This window comes from Nerophis ophidion, linkage group LG08, assembly GCF_033978795.1.
Source record: "Nerophis ophidion isolate RoL-2023_Sa linkage group LG08, RoL_Noph_v1.0, whole genome shotgun sequence".
NCBI lineage: Eukaryota > Metazoa > Chordata > Actinopteri > Syngnathiformes > Syngnathidae > Nerophis > Nerophis ophidion.
In genome coordinates, this window is record NC_084618.1 from 40654267 (window position 1) to 40678191 (window position 23925).

The window sequence follows — 23925 nt, forward strand, 5'->3', positions numbered from 1 at the left end:
AAGCAAAAGTTGTACCTGTCATGATCTGCTATCTGGATTATGTTTTTGTTGTTTTCTGTTGTTTTGGACTCTTTTAATTCCTGTTTACGCTCCTTTGTTTAGTTTCCGTGATGTCTTATGATTTTCACCTGCCTCTTGTGTTCGGTACATGTCTGATTCTAAATTTATGCCAAGTGTTCGCTTCATGCCAGGTTCATGTCACAGCTCGTGAGTGTACCATGTCTGTAGTCCATGCTAATAGTTACCTTACACAGTTCCTGCGCTAAGTTTTTTGTTTTTTAGCTTCTCGTGCAAACGGCACGCTTTCCTTTTGTGGCTTGCCTTCAATTTTGTAGTTGGATGATTTTGATAAATAAATCATCTCCTACTCACGCTGTTGTCCGGAGTTGTCCGTTCTGCATTACTGTGAAAACGACCCCGCAGTGAGCTTTTTAATGATTGATTGAAACTTTTATTAGTAGATTGCACAGTTCAGTACATATTTCGTACAATTGACCACTAAATGGTAATACCCCAATAAGTTTTTCAACTTGATTCCACGTTAACCAATTCATGGTAACTGGTGCGACCCCCAGTTGAGACAATACCGATTTATTAACCTGACTCTCACCGGATCCTTGTAGTTCGCTGAGCTCCACATAATAATCCGGGACTTCTCAATAGGAGGTGAATTTCAGAAGGCGGGGCCTTTTAAAAAAAAAAAAAACTCACTGTATGTGATTGGGTAAACCACCTGTCCATTATCTTGAATGACGTGCTTCTTCAACCATTCACATCGAAATCAACCCATGACGCTGATGAGAGCAACGCTGGGAAATCCAAAAAACAACAGCCGACATATTGGACAATGACAGAGCGAAAAGTTAGAGAACTTTTACTGAAACAACGCAGCAGTGTCAGCAGACGATCGATGTCGCAAAACAGTTTCATCAGTATCAGCACTTGACTCCTCGCTGCGTGCCGTCATTGTTGTTTAAATCAAATGGGGGACAGCGTGGCACATTTGGGAGAGTGGCCGTGCCAGCAATCTGAGGGTTCCTGGTTCAATCCCCACCTACTACCAACCTCGTCACGTCCGTTGTGTCCTTGAGCAAGACCCTCCCCCCTTGCTCCTAATTGGCCGTGGTTAGGGCCTTTCATGGCAGCTCCCGCCACCAGTGTGTGAATGGGTGAATGTGGAAATAGTGTCAAAGCGCTTTGAGTACCTTGAAGGTAGAAAAGCGCTATACAACTACCGTATTTTTCGGAGTATAAGTCGCTCCGGAGTATAAGTCGCACCTGCCGAAAATGCATAATAAGTCGCATTTTTTGGGGAAATTTATTTGATAAAACCCAACACCAAGAATATACATTTGAAAGACAATTTTAGATAAATAAAGAATAGTGAACAACAGGCTGAATAAGTGTACGTTATATGACGAATAACCAACAGAGTAGGTGCCTGGTATGTTGACGTAACATATTATGGTAAGAGTCATTCAAGTAACTATAACATATAGTTACTTGAAAAAAAAATCACTGCCGTTGTGTCCTTGGACAGGACACTTCACCCTTTGCCCCCGGTGCCGCTCACACTGGTGAATGAATGATGAATGAATGATAGGTGGTGGTCGGAGGGGCCGTAGGCGCAAACTGGCAGCCACGCTTCCGTCAGTCTACCCCAGGGCAGCTGTGGCTACTGATGTAGCTTACCACCACAAGGTGTGAATGAATGTTGGGACCCACTTCTCTGTGAGCGCTTTGAGTGTTTAGAAAAGCGCGATATAAATCTAAGTTTTGTAATAAAAGATGCAACCCATGCTTAAAAGAGAAACTGTTTATTATATATCATCCAGATCTGTCATCCCTCAACAAGCGCAGTGAAATCATTTCAACATGCCGCCACAGACGGAAACACCTCCTAGGTAACACATGAGCCTATCACCACACCCTACGCCTGCCTGTACCCACCCACTCTGTGCCCTAAACAAACCATTGTATGTGAATGCTTCCATTAAAATCTCCTGATGATTGAGGGAAACCCTCATGGAACAGTTCTGTAGAGATGAAGTAGTCTTGTGATTTTTCCCACACCTACTTATTGCGCTCTACCACGGTATCGAGCACTATTCTCTGGATAATCCAATCAAGATATATATATATATATATATATATATATATATATATATATATATATATATATATATATATATATATATATATATATATATATATATATATATATATATAGAACATGCTATACGTTTACCAAACAATCTGTCACTCCTAATTGCTAAATCCGATGAAATCTTCTACATCTAGTCCCTTACGTGAATGAGCTAAATAATAGTATTTGATATTTTACGGTAAAGTGTTAATAATTTCACACATAAGTCGCTCCTGACTATAAGTCGCACCCCCGGCCAAACTATGAAAAAATACGGTATAACCCATTTACCATTTAAACAGTCACTTCTGCGCTACGTTGCATCTATGAAATCCATACATACCTTTTTACCTTTTGCATATTGGCTTCACGACAAACCGTCCTCATCTCACCCTACACATTCCGACTTTTACAAAGCAAATAACTACCCGCTGCCACCTACTGACGTGGAGTACTACATGGTTACCCTGCCAAGCTCTACACAGCACAGACACTTAGGAACGGCACATTATTTGCAGATTATAAATATTGAATAAATAAAATATTTTTTGGACCAATTAGATGAAGTTGCATAATTTCCTACGGCACACCAGGCAATATCTCACAACACACTGGTGGTTGAAAAACACAGCTCTACACAAGCTGTACACTGACAATTTTCAATAGTATAACTTGTCTCTTGAAAAGATATGCTTGGCGAAATGTGGAGGTGGTGCTCTTTCCCACTGTAAACGTAACATTTAGGGTCTCAGCTCATCCCGACCTTATTTTGCTTTTCCACCACCACGACCAAAGGAAGCGGTTTATCATGCAAGAAGGCAATTCTACTGCCTCATTGGCCAGCGGCCTTAGATGGATGGAAAGCAGGCAACCAATTAGAAAGAGAGACACGGAGGCGGTGACAGACAGAGCGAGAGATGGATGCTCGTGTGGAAGCTGACCAATTAGACGGGAGGAGAAATATGTACATATGCGCTTACACTTTAGGAATTAGGGAGCCCACACTATGGAGTCCATATTTCACGGTGGACACTATGCACCTCCCCCTCGGTGTACTGTGGCTATGTTTCGGCTGTGTTTAATGTCGTGTGAACTGTGCTGATGCGGCTACAGGGGCGCAGCACAAAGGAGCTTTATGGTCGCACGTCAATCATGGTAACCTCGTGCTCGCCTTTATAAAGGACACCGCTTTGATTCCTACGTTTCCTTTCCATGTAAAACCTCTCAACTTGATCATCCTTGGGATATTTTATGGTCACATCCAATGCTCACTGTTGACTTTTATTGTCTTGTTTTGGATTTGAAGGCAACAATGTATTTTTAGTTGGGGGAACAGTCAATCAATCAATCGAAGTTTATTTGTATAGCCCTGTATCACAAGTGTCTCAAAGGGCTGCACAAGCCACAAAGACATCCTCGGCTCAGATCCCACAGTACTTCTATTGGTACGGAACAGAAAGTGCAACTGCCTGGCGATGTAGTCGTTTGGTTATTCTATAAACAAATTGAGTGGTGTCATGGCGAGCACTAATGCCAAGGAGGAGTAGCATTTGAAAAATGATAGAGTTTGCAACAGTGTACCTTTTCAATGAAATACCGTATATTCCGGACTATAAACCGAACCCTCTAAATTTTTTCAAGAAAAAAACATGTGTTCCCTATATTAGCCGTAACGTTTTGAAATGAGTTATTTACACATAAAGATTTTGTAATTGTTTATTTACATTCCTTAAATCTATTTTAAAACATTTGTATGCTCGTACAACACTTAAAACCTTTAGCATATCAGTATGTGGAATTAAATTATGGAATGGATTAACAAAATAAATCAAACAAGGCACCAATATGATTCAGCTTAAGAGACTGTTCAAACTACAAGTGTTCACAAAGTACACAGAACCAGAATTATAATGAATATCTTAAACCCTTTTCTTTTCCTTTTCTTTTTTCTTTTTTTTTAATTTTTATTATTTTATTCAGACAAAGATAATTTATGCTGTAGACATTCAACCCGCAGCACCTGCAGTGAGCGAACTCGTCCAAAAGATTGCACCAAAGTTCAAACAATTACGTATCTTTTCAGTGTCTGTGGGTGTTTATAAAATAGCTGCACCGTTTCATAAGCCACAGGGTACAAAGTGTTGGAAAAATTTAACAGTTTATAGCAGGGGTGTACACGTAAGGCCTTTGGGCCGGACCAGGCCCGTGAACAGGTTATATCCGGCCCGCGGGATGAGTTTGCTAAGTTTAAAAATTAGCCAACATTTTTGAATGAAAGAAACTGTTGTTGTAAATGTGTCCAGTAGATGTTGCAATAGCAATTATTTGCATCCATGTAGATTATGCCATATATGTAAAAAAAAATAATAATCATATGTTTGTACATCAGTACATCCTGTAAATTGATTTTCATTGTATTTGTTTATCCTGACGGATGGAAAATTAACACCATTGAGTTGACTGATGAACATTATTATCACATATTTTATTCAGAAAGTATGAATAACGACAAATAAAGGTAGAATACTGAAACATGTAAGTGTAAAAATAAACCAACAACATTATTATATGTATAACTTCAGAATGTGCTTGTTCTATTTCTAAACAAAGAAAACAATCTGAAGTTGTCTTTATTTTTAAGTTATCGTGCCATGATTTTACCAGCGCGGCCCACTTGGGAGTAGATTTTTCTCCATGTGGCCCCTGATCCAAAATTAGTTTGACACCCCTGGTTTATAGTCTGGAAAATATGGTACATAAAACAGTTGTTCCATAAAGGTTCAGTCCACCAAATTGGTGCCATTTTCATGTTGTAACTCTCAAAATAAACTTACATTTCTTGTTTTCAACTCAGAATCTAATCTGAATACATACACATAGTGTAATGGACTACTCAAAAATCGGATTGGCCTATTACAGGCATTTTTGTACAATGTTCCTCATTTTCATTTGGTAACAGGACTGGAAGTAACAGGAGTGAGTTGTTAGCATCGAATTAGCAAATTAATTAAATAAAGTCGTTTTATGCTCAAAGCATGTTGACAGTAAGGACATCACAGTGATTTAACAAAAAAATAAACAAATAGCATCAAAATAATATTTTAGGTGACAAGGCTCTGGTGAGGCGCTAATCCACATCAAGTTACATCATCGAATACGCGAGAAAATACAGAAGTTAACTTTTTTTAAGCCTTCCCATGACGTGCAGAGGATGTGAATGATGCAACTTTCTGTAGACCAGGTGACTTAGAGGGAATAATGTGGGAGCAGTGCTTCTAAATACATTTCCTGTCACCAACCGCCTGAGTTGATTAGAGCCTGTTGATTAGATTGAGCACTGCTGCCCCCTTACTGCAGGCTTGTATGTTGCTCTAACATGAACACTAGAGAAGTATATAATGAATATCTCCCCTGCTGCTCGCGACCCCCACAGGGGATGACGACCCACTATTTGCCAAACACTTTATTAGGGTAATAGGACTAAGTAAAAACACCAAAGTGTGAATTTTGCATCTTTTTTTATAAAAGAAAATAAACATAATGTATAGTTGGCATGAGAAGAAACACAGACATGCAAAACACACACACACACACACACACACACACACACACACACACACACACACACACACACACATACATACATTCTGAAGTATATGTTTCCGGTGTTCAAGGTAGTTTAACCCTGAGCAGAAAACGGCTGGCTTTTTGTGCCCTTTCAGTACATTTTTGCTATACTTTTGGCTTTCATTTTTGTTGCTGTGATGGGCTTCTGCCGTCGTCGTGCGGGTTCCATGGACCATCAAGAAAGGACATTGCTTTGCAGGTTTGACTCTTGTTTATTTTTCAATAACACAAGCTTTGTCTTTTGGTCGGATCGCTTTTCAGCTGCTCCTCGCTCGCTTTCAGTCGGCCGCGTCTTCGTTGCTGTCTTCGGTTCACTCTTGGTCGTTTTCGCTCGTCAGGTTCTGCTGCTGGTTCTCCTACTCCTTCTGCCATGATCCCTCCTCCTTCTCCCCTTTTATACAGCCAGAGGAGAAATGTCAATTGTGTGCCGGTGCGCGATCTACGCACCTGAAATTGATTGCGGCGGCGTCGCTCCTGGCACGCCCCGCCTTTCCGCTCATCCGCATTCTCCGCCTCCGCCATCTTGGGTAGGGCTGCAGCTTGCCCTGCCCCACCTTCGGCCCGTCGGCTGCGCCTCCCCACAGTTGCATTACTAAATAATACACCATTCTTCACCAAATGGTTTCTTACAGGTTACATTTTAAAATGTCAATGTCCAATTCTTTCACAACTGGCAGCTATTCCACAATACCCCCAAAGCAAACAGAAAATTAAAAAAATCCTTTGTTTTTCAGAGGGCATAAAAATAATTTGGAGTCATATTATTGTTTTACTTCTTTTGTTCAAATCTCTGAGTCAGCTTTAGCCCTAAATACCAAACATGTAACAGTAGTCTTTTAAATGGGGCTGTCAAAAAAATTGAGTAATGTGATTAATCACAAGAAAGCTTTAAACACGTCCAGCATACGCATGGATTATTTGCAAAATTTATTTTGACCATACAGTACATGCTCTACTGTAAGTCAAATGGTTACCTGAAAGATGGTGCAGGTTGTTTTATGGTCACAAATCACTCAGGTCAGTGTTAAGATGAGCGTGTAGACCCCGACGGGTGCACTCGCTGGAAAATTTCTTGCCAGTAAAACAGCTGATCAAACAAAACAGAAAAGTCATTGTCATTGACAACTACAATTTTCTCTCTTTTTAGGAAGGTTGAATTTGTTTATCAGGATTGTTCTTCCATGTACTTGGTAAACATTTTGATTTGGAACAGTTTTTTTCAAAGTGGATCATTTCAGTTAATCGTTTAACCCCTTCCATAATTTAGCCGTTAGCAAAGCAAAGACCATAGATTAGCGGAACTTTTGGATAAGTCGCAGGGATCACAGTTTTGGAAAAAAGGTGCGGCTTACAGTCCGGACAATACAGTCATATAAATTTATGTTTCTAATTTAAATCTGTGACACTACCTAATCAAAAGGTCTTCTAAAGGGTCAAATTAAAACGTATCTCTAGTTGAAAAATTTTAACTAAAAAATAATTACACCCTGTAAAACTTTTCATGTTTGACTTTGAAGATCCCAGGGGTTAAAATAATATTAATAATAAAAAAATACAAATAAAATAATAATAATAATAAAAAAAAATCTATAGATATATTTAAAAATAAAATACAAAAAACATTTAAAATGTACATACATATAAATGTGTTTCTATTGAATATGACACGTATTGATTAAAAAAAAAAAATACAGTTGATTTAACTGTGTATTTGTGCATCTTAACCGAGTTGTTACCTTGAGATGGTAAATGGTGCTACAACATGATCTTTTAATGCTGCACTCAGCCAATATAGGAACTTTTTTTTTTATAAAAATATAATGATAATTCAGAGTCAATATTGTGCAATACAACACTGGCTTCAAAATGGAAGTTTGCAATAGTAGCAAAGAAAACAAAACAAAAGGATCAATTTGAGCATGGCTGGTGTGTCTTGGTAGTTGCAGTGAAGTCACGTCAGCATCTCCACTCTTTAAGCCTGTGAGATGTTTCTGAAGTCCACAAGCGTGATATTGAATCTGGAAATCTGGAATTTCCCCTCAAGCGGTGGAGGAAGACGGACAGGAAAGGGGGAGCATTAGAGAGAGAGAGAGAGAGAGAGAGAGAGAGCTTTCAATTCTCCCTGAGGGTGAAAATCAAGTTTGAAATATTCTTCCACAGTAGTCGGCCAGCATCAAAGATGGGGCTCATTATTATTAGCGCTTGCTCCCCAAGTGGCTGCCATCTTTCTCCTTCCCAGTCTTCCTTGTCCTCGCTCTCCTTCCTCTCCTACATGAAGCACAGAGTGTTGCGTGAATAATTCCTGATCAGAGTCTGGAGGTTTGTGCCGAGCGCCGAGTGCATTGCAGGTCTTCTTTTCGTGATGCATTCAGGGACTCGCGGTGAAGCTCCACCTTTGGTCAAGGCTAATTCCTGGGGGACACAAAGTGTTTATGATCCAGTCAGCGTTGCAGCTGAGATACCATCTCATTCCCTTCATATTCAGACCGCATTCAATTAAAGTTTTCCCCAAACTTATTTTCCATCACAGGTAATCCAGATCAACTTTGAAGAGTTTGACTTGGAGGTCGCCTACGACACATTGACCATAGGAGATGGAGGCGAGGTGGGAGATCCTACGACCATCCTGCAAGTGTAAGTTGGACTTTGTTACACTCGCGCACACCAAAAAGCCCCGGCGACTCGTTATGAGGGGCAATGACCATTTCACGGCAGCGCTCTACAATGACCCTTTATTCCTAATGGTCATGATGATGATGATGATGATGATGTGTTGCAGTCTGTCGGGCAGCTTCGTCCCTGACCTGATCGTCAGTATGACCCACCAAATGTGGCTCCACCTGCAGTCCGACGAGAGCGTTGGATCCATTGGGTTTAAGATCAACTACAAAGGTAAATCTGAAAAACATCTCAAATAAAACTCACTTGTTATTTGTTCCCGAGCATGAACTGGAAAAGTGACATTTTAGAAGGAAGTCTCCCTACAGCCTAAAGAAACGTATTTGTTAAATGTGTTAATACATCTTAATTGTTTAAAACAAATACATAAAAAAAGTTATATTTTCTTACATTTGCAAGTACTAGAATAGACTTCCAAAGCCATTGTAATTCCAAGACGTTGCCCTGCGATGAGGTGGCGACTTGTCCAGGGTGTACACCGCCCTCTTCCCGATTGTAGCTGAGATAGGCGCCAAACGCCCCCCGCCACCCCAAAAGGGAATAAGCGGTAGGAAATGGATGGATGGATGGATGAATGGATGAATAGCATGCTTTCAGCAATGCAGTGGGTTGCCTTAGCCATGAAGTAGTCTTTCCCATTAAGCTGAATGTGTTTTTTGTTAATTCCGAGAAAGTGTTTAAACTGTATGTATTGTATATAATACGCAGCAGCTGTTTGATTGTAACGTGCATCAAATTTGTCCGTGTTGAAATAGCCATGTAAAATCGCTAATGCAAATCGGTAGCATGTCCATGACAAATGAGCTTACGCATTTCGAATAGTGAAGCCTTATTCTACCGACATCGGTGTGTAAAGGATATCACCACACGGACTCAGGAACACTTCAGAAAACCAATGTCAGTAACTACAGTTAGTTGCTACATCTCTAAGTGCAAGTTAAAGCTCTACTATGCAAAGCCAAACCCATTTATCAACAACACCAAGGAACGCCGCCGGCTTGGCTGGGCCCGAGCTCATCTAAGATGGACCCATGCAAAGTGGAAAGGTGTTCTGTGGTCTGACGAGTCCACATTTCAAATTATATTGGGAAACAGAGAACGTAGTGTCCTCCAGAACAAAGAGGAAAATAACCATTTGGATTGTTATAGTTGCAAAGTTTAAAAGCCAGCATCTGTGATGGTATGAGGGTGTATTCATGCCCAAGGCATGGGTAACTTACACATCTGTGCAGGCACCATTAATGCTGAAAGGTACATACAGGTTTTGGAGCAAAATATGTTGTCCTCCAAGCAACGTTATCTTGGACGTCCCTGCTTATTTCCGCAAAACAATGCCAAACCACGTGTTACAACAGTGTGGCTTCGTAGCGTGGTTTCGTACAAAAAGAGTGCAGGTACTTTCCTGGCCCGCCTGCAGTCCAGACCTGTCGCCCATCGAAAATGTGTGGCACATTATGAAGCGTAAAATGCGACAGCGGAGACCCCGGACTGTTGAACGACTGAAGCTCTACATAAAACAAGAATGGGAAAGAATTCCACTTTCAAAAATTCAACAATTAGTTTCCTCAGTTCCCAAATGTTTATGGAGTGTTGTTAAAAGAAAATGTGATGTAACACAGTGGTGAACATGCCCTTTCCCAACTACTTTGGCACATGTTGCAGCCATGAAATTCGAAGTTAATTATTATTTGCAAAAAAAGATAAAGTTTATGAGGTTGAACACCAAATATCTTGTCTTTGTAGCATATTCAACTGAATATGGGTTGAAAAGGATTTGCAAATCATTGTATTCCGTTTATATTTACATGTATCACAATTTCCCAACTCAAATGGAAACGGGGTTTGTATTATATATATATATATATATATATATATATATATATATATATATATATGTATATATATAATATATATAATATATATAATATATATAGGGACGGCGTGGCACAGTGGGATAGTGGCCGTGCGCAACCCGAGGGTCCCTGGTTCAAATCCCACCTAGTACCAACCTCGTCACGTTCGTTGTGTCCTGAGCAAGACACTTCACCCTTGCTCCTGATGGGTGCTGGTTGGCGCCTTGCATGGCAGCTCCCTCCATCAGTGTGTGAATGTGTGTGTGAATGGGTAAATGTGGAAGTAGTGTCAAAGCGCTTTGAGTACCTTGAAGGTAGAAAAGCGCTATACAAGTACAACCCATTTATTTATTATGTATTTATATATATATATATATATATATATATACACATATATACATATACAAACCCTGTTTCCGTATGAGTTGGGAAATTGTGTTGAATGTAAATATTAACGGAATACAATGATTTGCAAATCCTTTTCAACTCATATACATTTGACTGCACTACAAAGACCACATATTTGATGTTCAAACTGATAAACATGTTTTTCTTTTGCATATAATCATTAACTTTAGAATTTGATACCAGCAACACGTGACAAAGAAGTTTGTAAAGTTGGCAATAAATACTGATTAAGTTGAGGAGTGCTCATCAAACCCTTATTTGGAACATCCCACCGGTGTGCAGGCTAATTGGGAACAGCTGGGTGCCATGATTGGGTATAAAAACAGCTTACCAAAAATTGCTCAGTCTTTCACAAGAAAGAATGGGGCGAGGTACACCCCTCTGTCCACAACTTCACGAGCACATAGTCAAACAGTTTAAGAACAACGTTGCTCAAACTGCAATTGCAAAAAAAATTGGGATTTCAACATCTACGGTCCATAATATCTGGAGAAATCACTCCACATAGCGGCATGGCCGGAAAACAACATCAAATGACTGTGATCTTCGATCCCTCAGACGGCACTGTATCAAAAAAAGACATCAATCTCTAAAGGATATCACCACATGGGCTCAGGAACACTTCAGAAAACCACTGTCACTAAATACAGTTGGTCGCTACATCTTTAAGTGCAAGTTAAAGCTCTACTATGCAAAGCGAAAGCCATTTATCATCAACATCCAGAAATGATTCCGGCTTCTCTGGGCCCGTGATCATCTAAGATGGACTGAAGCAAAGTGGAAAAGTGTTCGGTGGTCTGACAAGTCCACATTTCAAATTGTTTTTGGAAATATTCGACATCGTGTTATCCGGACCAAAGGGGAAGTGAACCATCCAGACTGTTATCGTGTAAAGTTCAAAAACCAGCATCTGTGATGGTGTATGGGGGTGCATTAGTGCCCAAGGCATGGGTAACTTACACAATTGTGAAGGCACCATTAATGCTGAAAGGTACATACAGGTTTTGGAACAACATATGCTGCCATCTAAGCGCCGTCTTTTTCATGTACGCCCCTGCTTATTTCAGCAAGACAATGCCAAGCCACATTCAGCACGTGTTACAACAGCGTGACTTCGTAAAAAAAGAGTGCGGGTACTTTCCTGGCCCGCCTGCAGTCCAGACCTGTCTCCCATCAAAAATGTGTGGCGCATTCTGAAGCGTAAAATACGACAGCGGAGACCCCGGACTGTTGAACGACTGAAGCTCTACATAAAACTAGAATGGGAAAGAATTCCACTTTCAAAGCTTCAACAGTTAGTTTCTTCAGTTCCCAAACGTTTAATGAGTGTTGTTAAAAGAAAAGGTGATGTAACACAGTGGTGAACATGCCCTTTCCCAACTACTTTGGCACGTGTTGCAGCCATGAAATTCTAATTTAATCATTATTTGCACACAAAAAAAAATTACGAGTCTGAACATCAAATATCTTGATTTTGTAGTGCATTCAATTGAATATGTTTTGAAAAGGATTTGCAAATCATTGTATTCCGTTTATTTTTACATCTAACAATTGCCCAACTCATATGGAAACGGGATTTGTATAAATATATATATATATATATATATATATATATATATATATATATATGTATATATATATATATATATATATGTATATATATATATGTATATATATTTGTTGAAAAAGGTAACTTTAAGCAAGTTGTAAACAGCCAAGAATGGTTTTATTCCGTTACAATAAAATGACTCGGATTTTTGCATTACATTGATATGCTAATGTTGCTATCATTTGTGTCCTCTTCCCCCACTCTTTATTGATACGTTGTTGTATCAAGCCGATCATAGTAGCCTGTTAAAATGTGGTTGAGATGTTAGCATTGCCGCTTACATAGCTATGTTATTTTTTTGTCCTCCTGTCCCATGTTTTGTTACGTAGTTTTAGCTAGCCTAGCATGGTAACCTGTTAAAACATGACTGCAATATTATAGTTGTGTAGCTCACACAGCAATCCTAATGGTGCCAACTTGTTTGTCGTCACGTTTTTGTAGCTAGCCTCGCATGGTAGCGTGATAAAATGTGACTGAGAAGTTAGCATTATCGTTCACATAGCTATGCTAATGCTTCTATGTTTTTTTGTCATGTCCCACTTTGTTTACGATGTTGTAACTACCCTAGCATGGTAGCCTGGTAAAATGTGATTGTGATGTTAACATTGTTGCTCGCCTAGCAATGCTAATGTTGCAAAATTATATGTCCTCCCGTCCTACTTTTTTTTGTTACATTGTTTTAGCTGGCCGAGAATGGTAGCCTTTGAAAATGTGACTGTGGTGTTAGCATTGTCGTTCACATTGTTATGCTAATATTGATATATTGTGTGTTCTCCAGTCCCAATTTTTATTGTTACATTGTAGCTAGCCTAGCACAGTAGCCTGTTAAAATGTGAAAAGGTGTATGAATGGGATGGCAACACTAAAATTGGCCCTATTGTGTGAATGTGAGTGTGAATGTTGTCTGTCTATCTGTGTTGGCCCTGCGATAACGTTGCTACTTGTCCAGGGTGTACCCCGCCTTCCGCCCGATTGTAGCTGAGATAGGCGCCAGCGCCCCCCGCGACCCCGAAAGGGAATAAGCGGTAGTAAATGGATGGATGGGTGGATAGATTTGACAATACGAAGCAATGGTAGTGGCGTGAACATTTGATACAAGTATTAATTTAAGTGTTCCAAGTCAAGATTGATAGATTTCAAGATAAGCCCAAAGCGATAAACATTATCTACCTTTATGTATCTATTTCGAGACATGTGGTCCTCCTTTGCTGCAAAAACTCACCTTGAGATCCTTTTTGCTAATAAAAAATACCTCACATATTATTAAAAGCACGTAAAAAGAGCAGATGAAAAAGTTAAAATAAAATCTCAAAAGATATGAAGAGTGTGGGAGATAGAGGACATCACGAGTAGTAATGGTGTAGTAAGATTACATTTTTATAAGTCTGAGATGGAGGCCTTGACAAAGAACTCAGTGAGTTTAAAATCATCACATCAAGCGAGCAGAACGAACTTGATAGTAGAACATCGCTTTTTGATGATGACTCCGCATATTTTTAGATTCCTAACACGGCGGCTGATGGGATAATGCTGTGAGGTTTCCTTTTCTAAAAAGAAAAGAAAAAAAAAGCCAGCGCTCTGGGGATAGAGTCATTGCCAGAAAAGATTTCCTGAAATCACTATTCATGTGGGATTGCATAAATATGGAGCAGAGGTGTGCAGAACACGTGTCGTTGTTAGCCGCTATTAAGTCTGCCGAGATCTATGGTATTACATCTTTTACTTGCTCTCACTTTCATACACGTAAAAGGCTGCATATTATAGTACCATTCAAAATTTTTAAATTAGTCTCAGATACTCAATAGAGTATGAGAAGTTGTCCAAAACATATCCTCGATGCTGAGATGTGAACAGTTTAGAAGTGCTTCTTTGCAAAGCCTGCCTTTTCAAGGACGGTCTCTTCTAACGCTGTAGGGACACATATTACAATGGGAATATCATTAATTGCATAGTTTAAATTAATTATGGGTGATATGGCCTAAAATTAAGACCCGGATTTGCATATACCGTATTTTTCGGACAATAAGTCGCAGTTTATTTCATCGTTTGGCCGGGGGTGCGACATATACCCCGAAGCGACTTATGTTTGAAATTATTAACACATTACCGTAAAATATCAAATAATATTAGTTATCTCATTTGCGGAAGAGACCAAGAAAATTTCAGCAATTGTCACACACAGGTCAATCAATAAGAATTCGGTGGGGGAGGGTCATGGCAGAAGTGCATTGTGGGTCATGGAATGCTAACTGCTAACTGCTATATGCTACTGCCGTAGCTATTAAAATGGAACATTTCATCGTTGGCGGTAACTTATAAAAACTGAAAAGGGCTGAACAAAAATGGCACTGAAAAGGAAATCATGTACTGCAGATTACAAGATGGACGTAGTGAAATATGCAGCAGAAAACGACAAGAGGAAGCGGCGCATACCTTTGGAGTTGGCAGAGTTGTTTGGAAGCGACATCGAGGAAGAAGATTTCATGGGATTTATGGATTAGGAGTGACAGATTGTTTGGTAAACGTATAGCATGTTCTATATGTTATAGTTATTTGAAAGACTCTTACCATAATATGTTACGTTAACATACCAGGCACCTTCTCAGTTGGTTATTTATGCGTCATATAACGTAAACTTATTCAGCCTTTTGTTCACTATTTTTTATTTATTTAAAATTGCCTTTCAAATGTATATTTTCTGTGTTGGATTTTATCAAATACATTTCCTCCAAAAATTCGACTTATACTCCAGTGCGACCTATATATGTTTTTTTCCTTCTTTATTAGGCATTTTCGGCCGGTGCGACGTATACTCCGGATCGATTTATAATCCGAAAAATACGGTACTAGTTCTTGGGACGCAGTTCTCAGAACTACCACACTCGAGTTTAAGTTAAAAGTGAAAGTGCCACTGATAGTCACACACACACTAGGTGTGGTTAAATTAACCTCTGCATTTGACCCATCCCCTAGTTCAGGGGTCGGCAACCTTTACCACTCAAAGAGCCATTTTGACCCATTTCACAAAATAAAGAAAACAATGGGAGCCACAAAAACACTTTGGAAATGTTATATGAAATGATACTGCATACAGAGTTTTTTTTTTCTGCTTCGTGTTATGTATAAAGCAAGGGTCACACCTTAATATGAAAATGAAACACCTTAATATGAAAATGAAATGTTAGTTTTATATGAGTGATGCTTGACAGTAGCACACTTGTCAACACAATTTTTCCGGGAGACTTCCGAATTAGAGAGCAATTATTCTCTCAATTATCTGCTGATGTCCACCCAACCAACAATACCAAGGGTTATGTTATGATGACACTGTCTTTAGCGCCCTCTACAGCTTAAAATAACAGCTTGCCAGCCCAGTCACATCGTGATTGTTGTTTCTCTACTCACATGGAAGTGACTGCAAGGCATACTTGTTCAACAGCCTTACAGGTTACACTGAGGGTTGTAAAATTAGAAAACTTTAACATTGTTATTGATATGCGCCACACTGTGAACCCACCCCAAACAAGATTGAGAAACACATTTTGGGGAATAAGCGGTAGAAAATGGATGGATGGATGGATTTCGGGAGAACATCCGCACCATAACACAACATAAACACAACAGAACAAATACCCAGAGTCCTATGTATCCCTAACTCTTCCGGGCTGCATTAGACACCCGCTACCACGAATTACCCCGTGCGTCGGTTGAGGTGGGTGGGGTTGGGGGGGGCGGGGTTTGGTGGTAGCTGAGTGTTACCGGCCGGCACGCAGATAGCAATGTGTAAAGGCAGGCGCGATGACATGTTTCAGAGAGCGCGAATTTCGGCACGCCATCAATATTGTCGGCCGGGTGAAAATCGTAGAAAGTTTTCCCTGGGAGAGGCACTGAAATCCGAAAACCTTCTGGAAAATTCAGGGGGGGGTCGGCAAGTATGTGGCTGAGCCATATCAGTCTTTTATTGCAAGAAGAGCTTTGACTTCCTTTTCGGTCCATTTATTGCTGGCTGTCTCCATTTTTCCTTTTGCTGTTGCGATCTCGTGAACAATTCTGTGGGACTTTAAAAAAAAATGGCGGGTCTGCGTTGTGTTGGGAACTCTGTGGGACTTTAAAAAAAAATGGCGGCTCTGTGTTGTGTTGGGTAGGAAAAGGGACATGGCTTATCAGTTCAACCAATTACCAAACACCTACGTATTTTCGTTCCTATGAGACTCAGTTTAGACCCTGCCTCAGAGTAGGAGCTAAAATGGTTTTAGGATCTGAACGCCGTAGTCCCTAGTTCCCGTATGTCGGAACAAGACAAAAAACGGCCCCGGGACTAAAAAGGTTATAGGAACTCCAAAAATAACTTACATTGCTATATATATGGCAGTCTCCTGCGATAACAATATATATCACAATATCTTTTGTGGTGTGTATATGTATGTATATATATATATATATATATATATATATATATATATATATATATATATATATGTATGTGAATATATATATATATATAAATATATATATATTTGTGAATATATATATATGAATATATACATATATATACTATATTTATATATATATATATGTATATATATATATATATATATATGTATATATATATGATAATACAACCATTTCAAAACGGGTTACTAAGGCTCTTAATCTAGCTGCTGATGTATGGAGTAACACATTGCATCACTTCTATTGTGTTTTTTGGTTAAAAATATTATTAATCTACTTGCTAATTTACAATTACGTTTTTTCTGTCGTAACGCAGTTCTATTGACACTTCTGTTAAAATGTAATAAACACTTATTCTTATTTTGTTTAGACACTTTACATTAATTTTGGCCGATACTACAAATGTGGGTATCGACATCAATAAACTAGCAAGTAGTTAGAGGCACAGTATTGGTTATACCAATTAATATTTAAATGTTTTAAGATCATTGAATGATTACATTGTTGATCACAATTACAATCAGACAAAAACAAATACAAAGAATGGCGGTTTAACAATATCAATTTAATAATAATAATCTACTATTGGCTCTGAGTTAGATATAAAATGTTTTGCCCATATAATGTAGTCCTTTTGTATCCAGGGACTTACTTCCTGAGTTTTTAAACAATAACAAAAGCGACAAATTATTTTTTGAATAATAAAATATATTGACATTGTAGTGTCGACCATATACCAATATAACACCTGGTATCATTACTCTCGATATTTGTAGATATATCCACACACCTTTGTTTACACTCAACAGCTCTAGCTTAGCGGTGAGCATATCTTTCTCCGATGTGTAGTGTAGCATGTTGAGCTAGTCCTCATCCTCCTGTGACAAAGAAATAGAGTTTGTTTGCGGCCATGCAGGAAAAGATTAGTGACTTAAAAGCATCTTTGCCTTGTGGAGGGACGTTAGCCTCTAGCGAAAATTGCTACAGTGCATTGAGGATGCGGTCGTTGGATTGTCGCTGTCAATTTGCCAGAAGGGCTTCACGGTGGCAGAGGGGTTAGTGCGTCTGCCTCACAATACGAAGGTCCTGCAGTCCTGGGTTCAAATCCAGGCTCGGGATCTTTCTGTGTGGAGTTTGCATGTTCTCCCCGTGAATGCGTGGGTTCCCTCCGGGTACTCCGGCTTCCTCCCACTTCCAAAGACATGCACCTGGGGATAGGTTGATTGGCAACACTAAATTGGCCCTAGTGTGTGAATGTGAGTGTGAATGTTGTCTGTCTATCTGTGTTGGCCCTGCGATGAGGTGGCGACTTGTCCAGGGTGTACCCCGCCTTCCGCCCGATTGTAGCTGAGATAGGCGCCAGCGCCCCCCGCGACCCCGAAAGGGAATAAGCGGTAGAAAATGGATGGATGGATGGATGGAATTTGCCAGAAATGGCTGGAATGAGTCATCAACATGCATTACCACAATATAAAGATTCTGTTAAAAGTTACTTTGTCTGCCAATGTATATCATTCATATCATCTACATCGCACAACCTTAATCAGAACATTCGTCCAAACTTTAAAAATTGTTCCCTGATTATTTTGTATTTATTAAAAAGGACATTCTGCCTAAGAGAGACAAAGCGCATCTAATTTTATTTGGCACTCAGCATTATAATTTAGTGGGCAACAAATCTTTTATGAGCATTGTCGAGCTCGTTAGCAAGCAACTTGTCACCGTCGTAAAAACTTCACATCAGGGTTGCACCCGTGAGAACATATCTTTTAAGTCCTGCGGGGGAGGCCTGAAAGATCTCACTGCGGCCCTGAAGGTCCATGCAAAGTATCTTTAATGACCATGAAAGGCGGACTCATGGTAAAATATGACTTAATGAAATATTCATTTGCAGCACAACAAAAATGTTGCTTGTTTCACAGTCAATAAGGCTCCTATTATAGTTCTATGGCATGTGCTGAAAAGGTATACTGCTTAAACTCTCTATAGTCTGGTCTGGAACAATAATTAAAAACATGCAAGGTGTGTGCTTGTGTGGTTTAGTGTGGTTCGCCTAGCTCGGGGGTCTGCAACCCGCGGCTCTAGGCTCTTTAGCGCCGCCCTAGTGGCTCTCTGGAGCTTTTTCAAAAATGTATGAAAAATGGAAAAATATGAAGGGAAAAAATATATTTTTTGTTTAATATGGTTTCTGTAGGAGGACAAACATGAAACAAACCTCCCTAATTGCTATAAAGCACACTGTTTATATTAAACATGCTTCACTGATTCAAGTATTTGGCGAGCGCCGTTTTGTCCTACTAATTTTGGCGGTCCTTGAACTCACCGTAGTTTGTTTACATGAATAACTTTCTCCGACTTTCTAGGACGTATTTTATGCCAGTTCTTTTTCCGTCTCATTTTGTCAACCAAATTTTATTGTTGTACTTGAATGCACAAAGGTGAGTTTTGTTGATGTTATTGACTTGTGTGGAATGCTAATCGGGCATATTTGGTCCCTGCGTGACTGCAAGCTAATCGATGCTAACATGCTATTTAGGCTAGCTATATGTACATATTGTATCATTATGCCTCATTTGTAGCTATATTTGAGCTCATTTAGTTTCCTTTAAGTCCTCTTAATTCAATTTATATCTCATGACACACTATCTGTATGTAATATGGCTTTTACATTTGGCTCCAGACAGATTTGTTTTTGGATTTTTGGTCCAATATGGCTCTTTCAACATTTTGAGTTGCCGACCCCTGACCTAGCGTTTACGCTGTTTCTTTTTTTTTTTTTTTAAATGAGGGACATACGCAAAAATTATCGACTTGATTCGGCAGCTTTCGTGACATATTACCTGGTTGTTTACCGAATGTACTTACACATCTGGCTTTTATTCGACTCTTATTGTTGGATGATTTTCACTCGGCTTTCTGTTGGGTGTTGCAATTCATCGCCTGGTTACTCTTGCATAAGTTTTTATTTGGATTGATTGAAACTTTTATCAGTAGATTGCACAGTACAGAACATATTCCTTCCAATTGACCACTAAATGGTAACACCCAAATAAGTTTTTCAACTTGTTTAAGTCGGGGTCCACGTTAATCAATTCATGATAAGTGACATCATCGCCTACGTTTTGGTGCTTTGGTACGGTCGTTACCACTGTATTGAAGTATGTCCACACTGTAGATTTTTTGTACCTGCTTATGTCATCACAATATTAGATGTTGGCAGTGTTGTTTTGGTAAAGAGTCTTGCAACTTTTTGGTGTCCAGACATTCTGTGAATTGGAGGGGTGGTTATTTTGGTTTTGATTTTTTTTGTCAAGAAAAAGGGAAGTTTTTTGGGTTGGTGCACTAATTGTAAGTGTGTCTTGTGTTTTTTATGTTGATTTAATATAAAAAATAAAAATAAAAAAATTCAATAAAAAAATATATAAAAAATTATTCTGCGGCCCGGTACCAAATGAGCTTAGTGGTTGGGGACCACTGTCTCAATGCATCATGGATTCGTCAGGTGCACATAAAAGCACCGAAAACGGGCAAAACAAAGAGTGGTTTTAATACATGAAGTAAAAGATTAGAGAGCACAGGTAAGCCTCAAATGCTATTAGCAGCCAAGCAAATCAATTTCACATTGGTCACAAAAGAGAAGCAGCCGATTCAGGTTTGTTTATTTTTTTTCCTTGATTCCACCCCCAATCTCATTATCCTCCTAAAATCTATTACCGTCTCTCGTGGATCTCTAGGTGCATTTACGTGCCATATGTGTTTTCCCATGAACAATGCGGCCGGCGTGATGGAATATTATATGTGGGGCAACGTGTGCAATCTCAGTAGTTGCACACAAACACACATTGGTGTGGACATGTTCTCTCCAAAGTAATTTGTTCTCTATTCTTTCTTGCGTGTGCTGCAAGGTACGCCTGCGATTGGTTGACTCTGTGGCTCTCATAAAGACGATGTCATGATGGAAATTAATGCAATACATCACACACACACACACACACGCACGCACGCACGCACGCACGCACGCACGCACGCACGCACGCACGCACACACAAACAAAAGTGTACATACAGCAAAACCTGTAAATAAAAGTGAAAATGGGTCAGTGCAGAAGAAGAAGGAATAAAGTAAAGGTACGGCCGAGGCCAAATAATGCCATGCACCAAATTTCAAAGAGAGTGATGGCGACACGGTGGCGTTTCATGTGGAATCAAAGGGGGATCCTTCTTACCTTATGATCAGACCAACGACATTAATTCCTTTTAAAAGCCGCGCGGAGCTGATGGATTCTAACTCGCTCTCTGTGCCATGAGCAAATAAGTGGAAGTAATTCTCCTGACGCTGCAAACGGCAGATGCAATCTTCTTCACGCAAGAGTCCATCTCAGAGGCACCATTTCTCTGTTCTTCTGGGCGGGCGACTGACACCCGAGTTAATGCAACATGTAAATATCGCCGTCGTGGATTGCAGGACAATGACGTTGGCATAAACTTTTCCGCTATCAGGAAACCTTGAAGTGTTTTAGTTCTGCAGGTAATATATCTAACCCCAGTAAAGGACGATAACCAAACAAAGGGGAAACCGGCAAATAAATCCACAAGTCCGACCTTTTATATCATGATTGGTAATCTTCCCGAGAGTGCATGAACGTGTGCGTGCACTATTCTATGTGTGTGTCTTTGATTCATCTGAGATAATATGATTCGATTCAAAGAGTGTAAACTGATTTCGTAACTACTTAACTTTTGAAAACACAACTACAAAACAACAAAAGGCAATATCAAACAGCAGAACCACAAACTATTTTGACCAACTAAAACTATTTCTTTGGTAGTGCGTTTGTAACATAGCTTAGATTCCTTGAGAAATAACTACCTTGAACTAAAAGTGTCACACCTGGGTGAAGTCTTGTCTGGTTTCAGGTTGTCTTGTCACTTCCCGTTTTATTTTGAAACGCTAACTCCCCCTCTTGTTTTAGATCACTTGCCCTGTGGATCATCGTTTGTCCTGATTGATTTCACCTGTTCCCCCATGCTCAATTGTCTCGTTCGCTTTCTGTCCTCTGCCAGAGTGTTTCGTATCTTCTTGTGCGTACCGCCAGCGTTTATTTGCCACATTCATAGCCACGTTTTGGTGTAACCTTTTGGATCCTCTGGAGAGTTTTGGTTTGTAACCTTTTCAGGTAAGGTTTAGTTTCATAGTTGGAGAGCCTTGTGTTGTAATTAGTAAATTCATTTCTTAGAACCCTTTTCCCTCCGTAGATGGAGCCTTTAGTCTTTGTTAATAATTTTGCAAATTTAGTGGTCAGGTTGGATCTGTTTTTATAGCCAGTTTTTGTTTCTCCCTTTTTAGGTCCTTCCCCTTGTCAAAATAAAGAACTGCCTATGATATCCTTGAGCCCGTGTTCAGAGTCCAATTCTGGTCGAGACACAAAGTTATTTATTTACTTGCTGGATCAATTTATAATTCCATTCATGAATATTGTAGGCCTGTAAATTCATATAGTTGTTTTTTTTGTCTTTCCTTTTGACAAAAACATAACCTATATGACTGTACGACCTAAATGCGATTAATATATCAATTCTCATTGCCGATCGTTACATTTAAACCATTCAGACCCCAGTCTGAAAGGCACAAGTCTCAAAAACCATTCAGTCTCAGAAGTTGTAGGTTGTCCATGAATGAGACTACTCTACTGTCGTGTTTTTGACATGTATACGGACTGATATTGTCAAAGAGTCCAGGCCAGGGCTGTCAAACGTATGGCCTGATCCGACCCGCGAGCCATAACATTTTATCCGGCCAGCGAGATGAGTTTGCTCAGTATAAAAATGAGCAGAAATGTTTTAATGAAAGAAACAGCTGTTCTAAATGTGTCTATTAGATGTTGAGATAGCTATTTGTTTGTATATTTGTAGATGATGCTACATATGTAAAAAAGAATAAACCAAATGATGTAAGTGCACCAGTTAAGGAAAATGAGCAGACTACGTAAATAATAGGGGTGTGGGAAAAAAAAAATCGATTCGAACCACGATTCTCACTTTCTTCAGAATCGATTCTCATTTTTTTTAAATCTTTTTTTAATTTTTTTTTCTAATTAATCAATCCAACAAAACAATACACAGCAATACCATAACAATGCAATCAAATTCCAAAACCAAACCTGACCCAGCAACACTCAGAACTGCAATAAACAGAGCAATTGAGAGGAGACACAATCACGACACATAACAAACCAAAAGTAGTGAAACAAAAATTAATATTATCAACAACAGTATCAATATTAATTATTATTTCAACATAGCAGTGATTAAAATCCCTCATTGACATTATCATTAGACATTTATAAAAACAAAAAAAAAAACAATAGTGTCACAGTGGCTTACACTTGCATCGCATCTCATTAGCTTGACAACACACTGTGTCCAATACTTTCACAAAGATAAAATAAGACCTATTTTTGGTTCATTTAATAGTTTAAACAAATTTACATTATTGCAATCAGTTGATAAAACATTGTCCTTTATAATTATAAAAGCTTTTTACAAAAATCTACTACTTTACTTGCATGTCAGCAGACTGGGGTAGATTCTGCTGAAATCCTATGTATTCAATGAATAGAGAATCCTTTTGAATCGGGAAAAAATAGTTTTTGAATCGAGAATCGTGTTGAGTTGAAAAAAAATCAATTTTGAATTGAATCGTGACCCCAAGAATCGATATTGAATCGAATCGTGGGACACCCAAAGATTCACAGCCCTAATAAATAACATTCTGTAATTTGATTCAGATATGTTTTTTCAGCTTGATTAATTGAAAATTAATTGACCGATGAACATTATCACATCATTTATTCAGAAAGTATAAATAACGACAAATAAAGATATACTATTAACTGCAACAGGGTAAAAAGAAAACATGATTTGTACAATTTAAAAATGTGCTTGTTCTTTTTCTAAACAAAGAAAACAATCTGAAGTTGTCTTTATTTTGAAGTTATCTTTCCGTGATTTTACCAGTCCGCCCCACTTGGGAGTATATTTTTCTCCATGTGGACCCCGATTTAAAATTAGCTTGGTCTCCTGGTCTAGGCTATTGTTTCCTGTTGCCATCACAGTATACTGTACTTCTAGCAGGCATAATGAATGTTCTTT

At 39.1% G+C, this 23925-nt stretch overlaps 1 protein-coding gene across 1 annotated transcript in view; it reads left to right on the forward strand.

Annotated features, from left to right (window-relative positions):
- Positions 1–23925, forward strand: part of csmd3b (CUB and Sushi multiple domains 3b) — an 815905-nt gene that overhangs the window by 596905 nt on the left and 195075 nt on the right. Inside the window, exons 11-12 of the mRNA XM_061908578.1 lie at positions 8304–8407; positions 8553–8665. Coding sequence (XP_061764562.1) covers positions 8304–8407; positions 8553–8665 — 217 coding nt within the window. The remainder of the gene's footprint in view (positions 1–8303; positions 8408–8552; positions 8666–23925) is intronic.